We start from the raw sequence: 14,013 nt of genomic DNA on the forward strand, positions 1-14,013 counted from the left end.
CTTGCCAAGGTTCTCATTTGCAAAAGCACAGTATGTCCCAATACCAAGCTGCGCTCCTCCTCCACCCCCTCAAATCACATCCTGTAGTAGAGAAAGTTTTCTTGAGGAGTGCCTTATCCTCAGTTTACCTACTTCAAAAAATAATGAAGAAATCAAGACATTCCCAACTCTTCCCATCATACTCCCATCTCTTTTTTGTCAGCTGACGGAGAAGTCTGGCTCACGACCAGTGACAGACAATTTGATGTAGAAATCCTAAACATATTTTTGAAACTACGACTTCAGTTAACAAAGGCAGATACTACCTCCCTGGAGGTAATTTCATAACACATTTACAGACTTCAAGGGGGAAAAGGTATTTATGCAATTACATTATCAGGAAAAAATAGGCTTATATCAGGAAGTAGAGAGACAATATCACAAACTAAGATGATTAAGGGGGGTGAGGGGGTGTATTGTGCCTGACACCAGTTACTATTTTAACTGTGATAGTGGACAAGCTTAAGAAGGATTAACTAATCTGATTAAGTCTAGTTGTTCCTATGCCTAACCAAAATGGGAGTCCTTTTCTTCCTCCCGAAACATTGAATTTAAAGCTGTTTGCATCCCATGTGAGTTTGCACAGCTCAGCTAAACTAATGGAGACACCTTGTGGGGTCAGTCAATCTTCTGAAGGAAATAAGCCAGCTGGTTTTACAACCCTGGACTCTCCCCACTGGGACAAAGCAGGGTGGTGAAAATGCAATATGCATATGGGGGAACTAATCACACTTGGGAAAGAAGTGAGATTTTAACACAGAATCTAAGCATGATTCCCACCCCCCCCCCTATTATTGAAGGTTGAGCAAGTAATTTCCCAGAACTGTAAGGGAAAAAGAAATCACTTCTGGAGAAGTTTTTCTGAAGATCTATGTGGCAATACAACAGTTTAGCCTGCCCATGAGCAGATATTTAATATCTTTAGATGACAAAACAGTAGCCAAACTGTTTTTACGATATCATTACTAGACTCCTTCTTATCTTGTAAGGTCAGAATAACCATGGACTGAAAACAAAATGTTAATTTTGAAACAGAAGGCAAACAGCAATAATGAAAATGCAAAACTTCATGGTGTAACAAACACTGGACTTACACTTCCCAAAGAATATATTCTGAAGTTTTGGAAATTACAGTTGAACTTTTTTACTTGTAAAGTCAAGCATTATATGCAAAATACAAACTATGTTTTAGTGAGGGAGGAACAAGAGGAGTACTAAGATAATGTCCACGTAAGCAAATATACGGTTAAAAATACTTTATGCGCAGACTAACATATCTCCATCTATGAGTGGAGACACAGGAGAGAGGGGACACAGAATAAAACACTTTGCACAGCTGACTTCCAGCTCAGGACATCAGCAGTAAGTGCACAATGTTAAATGAAAGCAAAGATAGAAAATTCCATTAAATTATACTTGCAGCTATTGAAACACAAGTATGGTTAAAAAAAAAATTCAGGACAATTTATAAGAAATTGTTTTCTTTGAAAAATCTAAGAGTTTCTCCTTTGAATGCTGCTGCTGACATATTCGGTCATTTTCAGTTTGGGGAACTTAAACTCAATATAAGCTTTGAAAGACTAAACTCAATTCATGCAGTTATTTTGGAAGTTCTCTGTATGTAGAACTTAGCTTTCTGCGCATGTATGGAAACTCCCAGATTTGTGCTGGGCAACTAGCTCCTGCTAATGCTCCATCACAATCCAGAAAAGTAGCAGCAAAACTTCCAAGGGCCAAATCTAAGGGTACTGATGAGGTCAAAGCTGCATATCCAACACATCCCAATAGCAGTCAAGCGTAGCTCTAATTCAGAATTGCTTGAAATCAAGAACACAGCCAATTACAGAGAAAAGGGGATAGTTTTTGTTCACGTAAAGATACCAGAGCCCTTGCAGCAAGTTGTAGGCCCTTCTCTGCCTGGACAAATTTGAACTTTATCTGATAGCCTCCTAATTGCCTAACCTTAGGCCCTGGGTTGAAATAGGGCCATTATGCAGATAACACAGGAGTCATTGTACAGAGAAGAGTAGGTGAAGGGATCCTTCAGTCAGCTTGAGGGAGCACTCCTGGACCCTAACCCTTTTGTAGAACATAAAACAATTCTGGACAAACACAGATCCTAGACCAAAATAACAATTCTGTATGTATATAAGCCATCTAGGACCAGAACCCAGTACATTTCCTGATGTAGGACAGCTAAGACATTTTCTTGGGAAGTGGGTGATAAGAGCTGAAACCTATACTAGGCCACGCATGGCTGTTAAAAGCCAGTTCTCAGTTTCCTGAATCACCCTTCTAAACACACCACCACTGAAGGAAAGCATAGATTCCCCAGTTTGCAGGTCCTTCTCTGCTGCACTATTTTAATATATACAAGCATTTTAAAGATTGAACCTTGCTCAACTGTTTCAAGGAAACTCTCTGTGATTACCTCCGGCACAGTATTCTGTATGCTAACAGGTAAGGGGGCAGAAAGCCTTTCTCTGTAGGTGCCTGAGCTTCAGGGGTGAGAGTCCAGAGATGTTCCTGTGCCTTCAGTCAGCGTTAAACAGCACTGCACCAAATACAGAGGGTTTCTGTACAGCCCTTTCCGTACCTGGAATAGGAGGCCTGGATGCCTTCTGCCTCTGCTCCATCATCCATTTGCCTAGGTGTCAGGCACTCTATCTCCACATTGCTAACAACCAAGTCCTCCTTTAAAATTAATACCTGAGTGAAATACCACAACTGCAGGCAAAACTCGGTGTGAACTGCACACTGAAAGATGCAACTAACGTATCATCAGACCCTTTATCAGTTATCGTCACTTAGAAAGCATCAGCCTTACCATGATAGTAAGAGAGTAATCAATTAGTTAACATTAAGAAAGCAAACAAGCCCGTAACGTATCCCTTGATATATCTTACCTTAGTCTGCTCAGGTCTTAACCTTTTACTTCATTAAAGACTTGGAAGAAGTGGAATCTCAGGAAAGATAAAAGAAATTCCTTCAAGCATGAAAACTTCTCTTCACAGGAAGTTTGAAAGACTATGATTATTTAGCTTACTGAAAAATGACAAAACAAAAGCAGCATGGAAGTACTGAAAATCTTTATTCATTGTATATGATAATAATATGACATTTTATATTTCTTTCACAGTGGAAACAAAGCCAAATGAGCCAAACTTCAAAAAGAAGTGTACATAAAGACCCTTCTCACAATATATTTGCAGAATTCACAACTGTAAAGCTGAGACAGAATGTGAATTAATTAATCTATTTAAATTCATGTAAGTGGCATTTTTATTTCCAAGGCTGATAGAAACAGAATAAAAATTCACAGAAGTTTTGAAAACTCTGAATTTTAAAGGAACTATTTTAACAACAATAGTTGGAGTTTATGGGACATCAGAAAGGTGTGTAAAACAAGGTGATCTGGAAATATTTTAGTTAACAAGTTAGTTTAGTTAGCAAGTGTAACACTGAAATATTTCCATTTTTGCTGAGAACACACAGAGCACCTATCAGTTTGGGAAGTGATCCCGATGAGACCATCAGCTGCACCAATGTTAAGAAGTAATTACCAGATACATTTTAAGAGATTCTCAGTGTTTTTTAAGGTTTTGAAATTTGAACAAGAATATTGGTAAAGCAATAAGGTAGAAACTTCCCTAATACTACCCTGTCTTGAAGAAGAGGAACATTTTATGATACCCGTCTCTTGCATCTATGTATTTCAAAAGCCCATTGGGTAAATATGCTTTACAGGCTTTTGTAAAGAAATCTGTTCAGAGAAAAATCTTCAGGAACTAAGACCTGAATTATTTTAAGTTGGCTTTCCGAGCCACTGAAATAGTATAATGATGTTTGACTTCTGCACAAGATTATATAATTTATTTCAATATTCTTGCAACAGTTTCCAGCCATACAATCAACTTATTTTTCACATAAATTCATTTTATAAAGCCTTATATACATACAGAATTATTGTATATATCTTATCTAAGCAATTATCAAGTATTCAGACAGATGCATGTACTGGCATTCACTGTGCCTGTGACATTACTTTTCTTCCTGTTTCATCACAAATGAAAATCATTGCTGTCAAAAACTGATTTACTAATACAGATGTTCAAAAGATAGAATAAAAAAAGGTCAAAATATATTGCTGTGTTGTGGTCCTCAGAATTACTGAAAATGCCCTTTTGCTACAAATATTCACATGGCACATGAACGAAAGTCTCAAGAATTTTAGTATACAAATCAGTAGCTCCTGAGTTATGCTATACAAGCATTTTGGGCAACCAGCTGTAAAACAGAGGTACAGAAGCAACTTTCTTGAATACTCCAGAAAAAAATCATGCTATATTACAGCATATGCTATTGTTGTAACATATGCTTTCTGTCGTATAACAGTAAATTCCACCTAAATAACATAGGCACAGGCTGCCATTTCATGAAGCTGTATTACACAAGTAATTAACATTGAGTATCTATAAAAGCATTTCCTATACTCAACTGAACTGTTGCTAACCCAACAGCAGAGCACAGTGCCTCATCAGAGTATCCGTCTTCACTACTACTTTGTGGCATGGGAGAATATAACACAGGCATTACAACACCTTTTTTTCTCATAGAATCAATCCAAGTTTTACAAAAACATAGCCAGCCAACAAACACAAAAGTATGCTGCATGTTCAGTTCTGTCTATAGATAGCACTTTGCAATTACAGCTATAGGAGTCAAGCAATTAAGTATCTGGAAGTTATGGCAGTGCATTCTTCACGTAACTATGTAGTCACACTGTATATTACCGTATAAACGTCTATTTGTGAGGGGCAAAAGATGAAAAGTGCTCACTTAATAAACTGGAGAATACAATTTAATTTTTTTCGGAATGACATAATGTCTTACATTAGCATTCAAATGCTAATCTAAGAATTACACGTCTCACGGTACTCATGAAATCACCAATTTACTTCCTCACAACGTTAATGCAACAGTCTCCAGTGAGATGATTTAGTAATACTGAGCGAATATTGCTGCATCTCCTAAGTGATTTAGTGTTTTGTAGGATTCTATTTATCATAACTTCAGAATATTAATTTGCACTGATCTGCATTGTGAGTTCCCAGAAGTAACAGCTTGAAAGCAACCTGGGCACAGAGAGACAGATTAACAACCAGTGAAAAATGAAACCAAGTTTCTCAGCATGTCTCAGGATTGTGTAAGAGGCAAATCTACCCTTTAAGGGTGGCCTCAACAATGAAATGATCCTTCCTCTTCTTGTCCATTACACACTTTTAAACCTCTCCAGTAAATTAAGTCAGTACCTTACAATCTGCCCACAGGCAAAGCAGATTTCTTCCCCCAATCATTTTGTCTCTCTGCACAAGGTGGGAAGTTTTCCACAACTGCCATCCCTCTGCTCTTGGCCTGAGGCTGTTGCTTCAAAGTGCATTTGAAACAAGTTAACAGCATTTTTACAGGTGAGGAACTGAGGCTTCAGTGCCCAGATTCATGTCGTTTATGTATTTGATCAAAGCACCAAAGCCAGAGTCCCCCTGAGCTCTCTCCAGTTCAAGGGACCTTCTGCAGTCTGACCTTCAGTTCTCTTGACTGGATTTCAATTTATTCAGCTTAATCAGGTGCCTAAGGATGAGCATTAATTCATCCTTTAGGAGCACTAACCCAGAGATACACAGGAGATGAGAACACTAAACCCAGGTGTCACCAAAATTCGGGAATAAAAGAAAACTCCTTAACACCAATTTAGCATTAAGAAGCAGGCATTTCCTTTTATTGCAGCGCTGGGTGTCAGGAGGATAGTTCCTCTAATCAGGCACACCTAATGCTGCTTCTCGTCATATTTATACACAAATGTTACAAAGATTACAAAATGGTACACTCCCCATTACAATAATTGGTTCATATTTCTTTGCCTAGTATGCAAAACGCATGCTCAGTTCCTTTCTCCACCTCTGTCTTTTGAGTAGGTGGTATAATTTGGGTAGGGGGCTTATGGGTTGGTGGTCCTGGGGACCCTGGCCCAAATTACCTTTCCCCTAGTTTCTCAGTACTTCGGCGTTGGTAATTGTTCGCTATATGCCTCAGGGAGATAAGGATGCTCCTGGAAGCAATTAGTGTCCTCCCTTTCTGAAAAGTACGTACATAAGGACCTTGAAGTGTCTTGTAGCTCCTCCTTTTTATCATGATGTGTAGCAGGTGCTCATTCTAAGAATCATCAGCCTTCTACCTAAAGTAAAAATGAATAGTTTCTTATCACATATAAGTAGGCCTTCATTACAGGCCTATCTTTTTTGCTACACAGGTCTCAAAAGTAGATCCCTACCTACAAGATCATATGGAAATTCCTAGCATCTTAGGTTTTGAATACTTGACCTTACTACACCTTACATTTTAAAATTGCAAGATGTAGTAAGAACACATAAGGAGAGCATATTTATCCACTGTATAGATCTCTATCGTACGAACGCAGTAAGCAGCAGCCAATTCTCTCCACTTCAGAGGACAGGCTTTGCCAGCAATTTCACTGACCAGAAGGGAATTCAGCTTCATGTTCCAAGCCTGAAATAAGTACCAAAAACTGCCCCACCCTCCCCCTCCCACTTCATTAGGCCTGCCAAAGCTTACCCTTGTCTTAGGTCAATGTGGTGGGTTGATCCTGGCTGGGGGGCAGGTGCCCACCAGAGCAGCTCTATTTCTCCCGTCTAGTGAACGAGGGGAGTGAAAGTATAATGAAAAGCTTATGGGTTGAGATAAGGACAGGGAGAGATCACTCACTAATTATCACCACGAGCAAAACAGACTGAACTGAGAGAGGAAATTCATCTAATTTATTACTAAGCAAAACAGAGTAGAGGAATGAGAAATAAAATGAAATCTTAAAACACCTCCCCCCACCCCTCCCGTCTTCCCGTGCTCAACTTCACTCCCGCCTTCAACCTTCCCCCCCCTCAGCGGCACAGGGGGACGGGGAATGGGGGTTACGGTCAGTTCATCACACGTTGTTTCTGCCGCTGCTTCATCCTCAGGGGGAGGACTCCTCTCATCGTTCCCCTGCTCCAGCATGGAGTCCCTCTCACAGGAGACAGTCCTTCACGAACTTCTCCAACGTGAGTCTCTCCCACGGGAGACAGTCCTTCATGAACTGCTCCAGTGTGGTCTCTTCCATGGGGTGCAGACCTTCAGGAGCAAACTGGTCCAATGTGGGGTCCTCCACGGGGTCACAAGTCCTGCCAGCAAACCTGCCCTGGCGTGGGCTCCTCTCTTCATGGGTCCACCGGTCCGGCCAGGAGCTTGCTCCAACGTAGGCTTCCCATGGGCCGCAGCCTCCTTCAGGTGCCTCCACCTGCTCTGGCATGGGGTCCTCCACGGGCTGCAGGTGGAATCTCTACACCCCCTCATCCCTCCTCCATGGGCTGCAGGGGGACAGCCTGCTTCACCATGGTCTTCACCACGGGCTGCAGAGGGATCTCTGCTCCGGCGCCTGGAGCACCTCCTGCCCCTCCTTCTGCACTGACCTTGGTGTCTGCAGAGTTTCTTACATCTTCTCACTCCTCTCTCCAGCTGCAAAAGCTCTCTCTGTTTTTTTTTCTTCTTAAATATGTTATCACAGAGGCGCTGATTGGCTTGGCCTTGGCCAGCGGCGGGTCCATCTTAGAGCCAGCTGGCATTGGCTCTGTCAGACACAGGGGAAGCTTCTAGCAGCTTCTCACAGAAGCCACCCCTGTAGCGCCCCCCCCCCCGCCCCGCTACCAAAACCTTGCCATGCAAACCCAACACAGTTAACCATAAGCGCATAAGTCTTTCTAAATCTACTTCCTACCACATAGTCATTCTAATTCCCTTACCATAGCACCACTTCCAGCACGTACTCAAATAAGGCCACTTCTGTGCCCCCGTTTTCACTGTGTAAGATGTGTAAAATGTAAAAAGTAAATGTAAAAAAATGTAAAAAAAATGTAAAATGTAAATGCTCTACTGTCTACTCTTGGCCTCTATAACATAGCCACCTTGGCTACCAGGGGCAAGTTCACCTCATTTTAGCAGCTCTAGACAAGAGCATAATCCAGTCAGACTCTATAGGTAATTCTGCCACCATTTTATAACAAATCTGTGGTTATCAAAGGCCCTATTTCAAACCATAAAAGTACTTTAAGACTTGACATAATTTATTATTATTTTTTCCTTTCTAAATGGATAACGCATTTCTACTTTCATTTTACTTCACTCTGAAAAACCACTAAAATATCGCTAAATTTTCAAAAAAATTCTGAGTAATTTGAGACCAGGGTAGAAGAGAAGAAATGGGCATCTAACAACTCCAATTAGCAGCAACCTGTATGGCGTATGCTTCCCTAGCATGTACTTCTCAGTGCATCTAGGGTTTTATTTCCCCCATGAAAATTATGGCATCCGTCTTAAAGAAAAAAAAATACATTTGACAAATGAAGACAATTATCACAATAGAAAGAGGCAGCAGTGCTTGAACCACAAACACTGCTGACAGGCCACCTTTAAAATCTGTATTAAATCTAAAATCCAATTAATGTAACTGTTCGGGTTGGTTGATTGCTTGGTTTGTTTTGGGGTTGGTTTTTGTGTGCTTTTTTTGGTAGAGGTTCTTAGATAGACAATATCTTCCATACTCTTAAAATGAGATTTCCTTTCTCCTACTAATCTTCCTACCAGATGGGACAACTCCCCTCCTACATACAAACTGGCTAGCAACATCCACTTGTATTTCAAAATTAAAATTTAATTTTCAAATTCTAAATTAATATTTACAAGGTATAACCCAAGAACTCTTCTCTTAATGTACAACAAACTTGACTCAAAACATCAAAAGTTATTTGTCCACGGACACAAGAAGCAAGTCAAAAACAATTTATGTAATAAAGTCTCGGTAGAAGTCAACTCAGTTTTCAACAGTTTTAAAATATGATCCAGAATAGGTTGCAAAGAATCTATCTGGAATTAATTTGTGCATTCTCTAAAATATTAACTTTCATGCAATGCATGGCACATGGAGCACAACTTACCTGAAGTAAGTAAATGCTAATGTGGGATTGAAGAAATGGTTTCTGAAGCAGACTTTTCACTTGTTAGCCATAAACTCTCATACCCACTGATAAAGAAAAAATATTATGGACAACTAAACTTCATCTTAAACATCCACTGACACTGGACATTAGGAAAACAAAATATATTGAAATGCGGATTGATTGATGTATACAAAGGCAGTTTGTAAATTTTTGCACAACATTAAAGTCTTTTGTGGAACAAAACCAACAAATCACTTGGGAGGACAAAGTGCAAACAAAAAGGAAAATTTGCTGAAGCCAAGCATGGAACAGAGAAAATAGTTAAAACCCAGACTGGATCTCTCTTTCAGAATATTAGGAACCATTTAACTAGAGAGCAGCATCAAACTGAACTATCCCGTATTTTCCACTTATCATCCATTCAGGTTCAGAAGCCTGAAGTTGTTCACCTTGTCCAGGCTTTAGGCCAACCTGAGTGTCAGATTTCAGTGTTCTCAAACTACAGAGAGGCGCAGGATGAAACTTGTTCAAGGCTTGATGAAAAGGAACGGTATATTCCCATTTTCTATCTCCTGTTAATTTTCTATAGTTTAAATCACCTTTGAAAAGAAGCAAGTTTGACTTCTGTAGATCAGCATAGAAGTCAGGAGCAACTTCAGTCATACTGGAAAAGTCATGTGGCAAAGTCCAAAACATGTGATCGCGGTAAACCCAAGCTCCCTTTTTCAAATTGCCCTCCCAGTTTATCCCACATCTAGACATCCACATATGATTAGCAGACTGCAGTTGTTTAATAATCCAGTTAAAATCATGCTTTGTGGTGTCTGACACATACCATGGAATACTTTTTCCATGGAAGTGGACTTCATCAGCCAACTTTGACGATAACAGGAAGTCAGCCAATACAAGATCACTTACAAGTTCAAATCCAGCATTATCCAGGATTATGTCAACTCTAACATTACTGTTTTCTGTATTTCTTTTTTTGGCATTTACAAGTAGTGACCAAAGTTTTTCCATATCATTCACTAAGATGTAAGGTATCATGTTTTCCAGGGATTGTAAAGGACTAGATTTCAGAGAGCTGGCTTTACCAGCTGAAAAAGAAAGGTCACACTTATTGCCCCACAACGACACCTAGAAGGAGGAAAAAACACAAACATTTGCTAAGTCTCACTGTAGTTACATTCTAAACTTCACATACGCTAAAAATTTTGTCTGTTTTTATTTTAGGGACATGAAAGCTCTAAGCTCCTCCAAGCCTTAATAAAATTCAACTTCTTGTACAGAAATATTAATATAGACAAGATTTTATGGAAGAAGCTAAACAATGATCTGTATTTATGCAGGCATCAGAAACACGCATCAGAAGTGACAAAGATGGAAGATTTAGATCAAGGTAAATACACTGATCACAAAGCTTAAAACACAAATATTCTACATACTGTAATTCCAGAAAATATCAGTGGGAACATAGAAAAAGTAGTAATAAAAGCAGGTTTATTTTTTTATTTCCTGCAGCCAAGTAAGAACTTGTACTTTAAGTACACACTAATGATGTCTTTATAAAGATTCATCATATACTTGGTGTGCACTGTTGCCAGCTAATGGACTTATCTGTAACCCTATGATATTTCATATTATACCCAAAGGCATTATTTTCCAGGAATAATGCAGTTACAAAGCTTTTAAACCACTTCTGGTCCAGATTGACTTCTAACATTTTTTCCAAAGAAGTCTAAAAAATTTTTAGTGTCAATAAAATGAACTCTTTTAAAATGTTATAGTTAAATTAAAAAAAGGCCATCTGGAACTGGACTTAAAATGTTTTAGAGACACCGTTTTTGAGGGAGAATAAGCTAGGTTTTCAAATACACAATGAAGACCAGTGGTATAACGAAAACATCACATTTAATACAAGTAACCAAAATTTAAATATTTCCAGAGTAGCAGCAATACAGCAGTATGGCTGTCAGGATTTCATTGCATTTTTACAAACAAAAGAGCTATATTTTAATTTCCATATGAAGTTCAGATTCTTTATAAACTCAAGTTTTTGTTTGTTACGTAGGAGAGAGATTTTAAATTCTTATGTTAAGCACGACTAGTTTACCTGCAATAGCTTAAAAAGTTCTTCCTGAAGTTGCTTTTCATCTAGATCCTTGATGTTTTTAAGAAGTTCCTGAAAGTAAGTGCATAAGGCAATAACAGCCTCTTGGGATTCAAAGAAATTTTGGGCCTTTCCTTCCTTAAATACGTCAAAGTTGTCAATAGGTGGGCTAAAAATAGGAGAACAAATATATTAACATGCTTGTCACATTTTCCACGACAGCACATGAAACACACCTGAAAATGCAAGCTCGAAGCTCAGATTTTTTAGGCTGTACTACGGGCCCTAGCTAGATTTTCCACTTCTAATTTGTCATAATAGATTTTCACACATCTCAATAACAGCCTGATATCCTATCTCACCGAAACAGACAGTATGCAAGACTTATTTCTAGCAATATATGCTGAAAGTGAACAAGTGCTCAGTCACAACAGTTCTGGGAACTGCACATACAGTGACAATTTTGAACTCCAGTCTTCAGACCCGGAGAATTAAAACTGTGATGTACAAGTGAACTAATGTAGTGAATTGCCGGCCCAATTTTAAGCGTGTTTGTGTGTGCTGAAGTGTACCTCCCAAAGTGAAGTCTCTTACAGTGGTAAGAAGTTACTCTTATCAAAGTTTTTAACTAGGACTTTAGAAAATTAACATGACAAAGATGACAAAACAATGCAGTTCTTGTAATATACAAGAAATATAGACACATCTGAGACATATTTGCACGTACACCTTTTGACAAATGATTCAACTTCCAAGCATATGCTTAACAGCAGCTACATAACAGAGATCAAGAAACTTAAAGCTTCCTAATGAAAAGTTATCTGCTCAGTTTTTTAAGTGCAATCCAGCAGATCCATCTCGTATTTTAAATTTTTGCCACAGGAGTTCAAATTATGCAACATACCAGTAGAAGCAGAGTCCCATTACTGTGTTTGCGTCTCTGTAATAGGTAGGGCAAATCCAGTATGCATGGAGCTTTCAATTTTTGTTTGCAGCAGCGGGAACTTAAACTGCTCATTCCTACCCCATTACATTGTACTGGCACCTCTCCACAATACCAGCACAACAAGTTTTTCCTGCCAAGTTATTTTTAACCGGGATCAGCTCCCAAAGTTTGATACAACATATGGACTGCAAATACTGCTGTAACTAAGAAGATGGTGTAGAATGAACAGGGGCTGCTTAAGCTGAGTCTGCTGCTATAAGAAACAGTTCTCAAATGGCAACTTCAGATTTTGAGCAGCAAAACAAGTTAGAATGCCCAACAGATTAGTGGCTCTCGCGTTCTGTGTTTTAGGCTAACATATGTCTTAAGACATAATTCTAAACAACCAAACCTTTTAGAAATGCTAAATAACTTTCCTATCTCAATGCACATTAGTCTGCACGAAGGTCAAGCTACAGTCAAGCTTAAGAATTTTTGTGTAGACCAAGTCACAGAAACTGAAGCATAAAAAAACCTAATAAGCTTCAAATTCTGCCGTAAAGAAGAAGAAAAAGTATTAATTTAAAATCTCAGGTGTGAGACAAGGGAAAAGGAATATGGTAAAACCTGTAAGATTTTCTTTTATCTTACTCCCCCAGCTGTCTTCCTTTCTCCTCAAATAAAAATGGGAGAGAGTAATGTTTTGCAGAGTAATATACCAAGCTAGTAAACACTTACTTCTGTGCTAATGCTGCGTGAATTCTTCGATACATGTAACACTCTACAAACAACCAAGGGGACTGAAACCAACTCGGCTCTCCATTTCCATTTGATACATTTCGTTGGTAGTCTAGGTATTGGTTCCACAGTGCAGCATCAGGCAGCTCATCTTCTAAAGGGGTCACTGGTTTGTCTGTTTGCAGTTCATTCCGCAGTTTGGACAGGAAAGATATAGCTCTTTTCTCTGCTTCAACACCCTTCTGAAATAAGTGGAGAACAAAAGTCCCTATTCTGAACATTTATTCCTGTAGAAATACAGATCAATTTTTCATGAATGATATAAGTGATAAGTTTTAGTTGCCAAATACGAATCCCCGACAAATGAGAGCTTGATTCAACCAAACACATTTTGGTGCATGAAGCTCATTTTACACCTAACATCCTAAAATGAATTGTGCACGGGACTTCTTCTTAGACTGGACTTTTTCCTTATTAAAGGGGAACAGAGTATTGAAACATCGCCATGCTCAGAAGATGCTACAGTCCATTAAACACTGCATCAACACAAAAATGTGAGAAAGTAAAGCAGCTGCAGAACAGATAGATCAGGAGAAGGTTAGACAGAAAAGTGAGTTACAAAATTAATGAAAAATAGCTACAAGAAAGAGATGATAAAGAAAAAACCCAACAGACAAAAAGATTAAGAAACCAGTAAGAACAAGGCAGAGAGGGGGCCTCAAGGGTTAGGGGGGAAAAAATCTCAAAGACAGACCTTACTCTTACCTCACCATGTTCTTCAAAAAATTCATTTTTATGTCGATGCAGAGTATCAATAACTTTTGTGAGGATCTGGGGCAGTCTGTCTTTAACTGTAAAATATGCAAAGGATCTAAAAGGGAGAGGATCAACTTTTTATTATTGAGAGGAAATGATAAAATATCTTCTACTTTTTAAAATAATTGCAAGGTCTTACAAGTACATTGATGTGCCTTTAAAGCTGCAGACACTAATAAAAACCAAACATCTTAAATTGGTCAGGTTCTTTGGTCTACTTTTGAAGAAAAACAGCAATCTTTTCAAGGGAAAAAAAAAAAGCTAAATAACTGGCCCTACATAAAAGAGCAAAAATTGCAGTTAATTTCTAGGCTAAAACGCATTCTCTAATTGCTCAG

The 14,013-nt window shown here is 38.8% G+C and overlaps 1 protein-coding gene across 4 annotated transcripts in view; it reads right to left on the minus strand.

Annotated features, from left to right (window-relative positions):
- The window catches only part of ARMT1 (acidic residue methyltransferase 1), a 59,382-nt gene that overhangs the window by 44,478 nt on the left and 891 nt on the right, over positions 1–14,013 (minus strand). For 2 of the 4 annotated variants that reach the window (XM_054818800.1, XM_054818799.1), the window contains exons 2-4: positions 13,625–13,730; positions 12,860–13,101; positions 11,200–11,365 (exon numbers count right to left, since the gene is read on the minus strand). In XM_054818800.1, coding sequence (XP_054674775.1) covers positions 11,200–11,365; positions 12,860–12,894 — 201 coding nt within the window. In that variant the 5' untranslated portion in view covers positions 12,895–13,101; positions 13,625–13,730. Of the gene's footprint in view, positions 1–8,779; positions 10,224–11,199; positions 11,366–12,859; positions 13,102–13,624; positions 13,731–14,013 lie in introns of those variants that run through there. The other 2 variants (XM_054818804.1, XM_054818803.1) reach the window with 2 other exon arrangements.

The sequence above is a fragment of the Grus americana genome, chromosome 3 (genome assembly GCF_028858705.1).
Source record: "Grus americana isolate bGruAme1 chromosome 3, bGruAme1.mat, whole genome shotgun sequence".
Classification (NCBI taxonomy): domain Eukaryota; kingdom Metazoa; phylum Chordata; class Aves; order Gruiformes; family Gruidae; genus Grus; species Grus americana.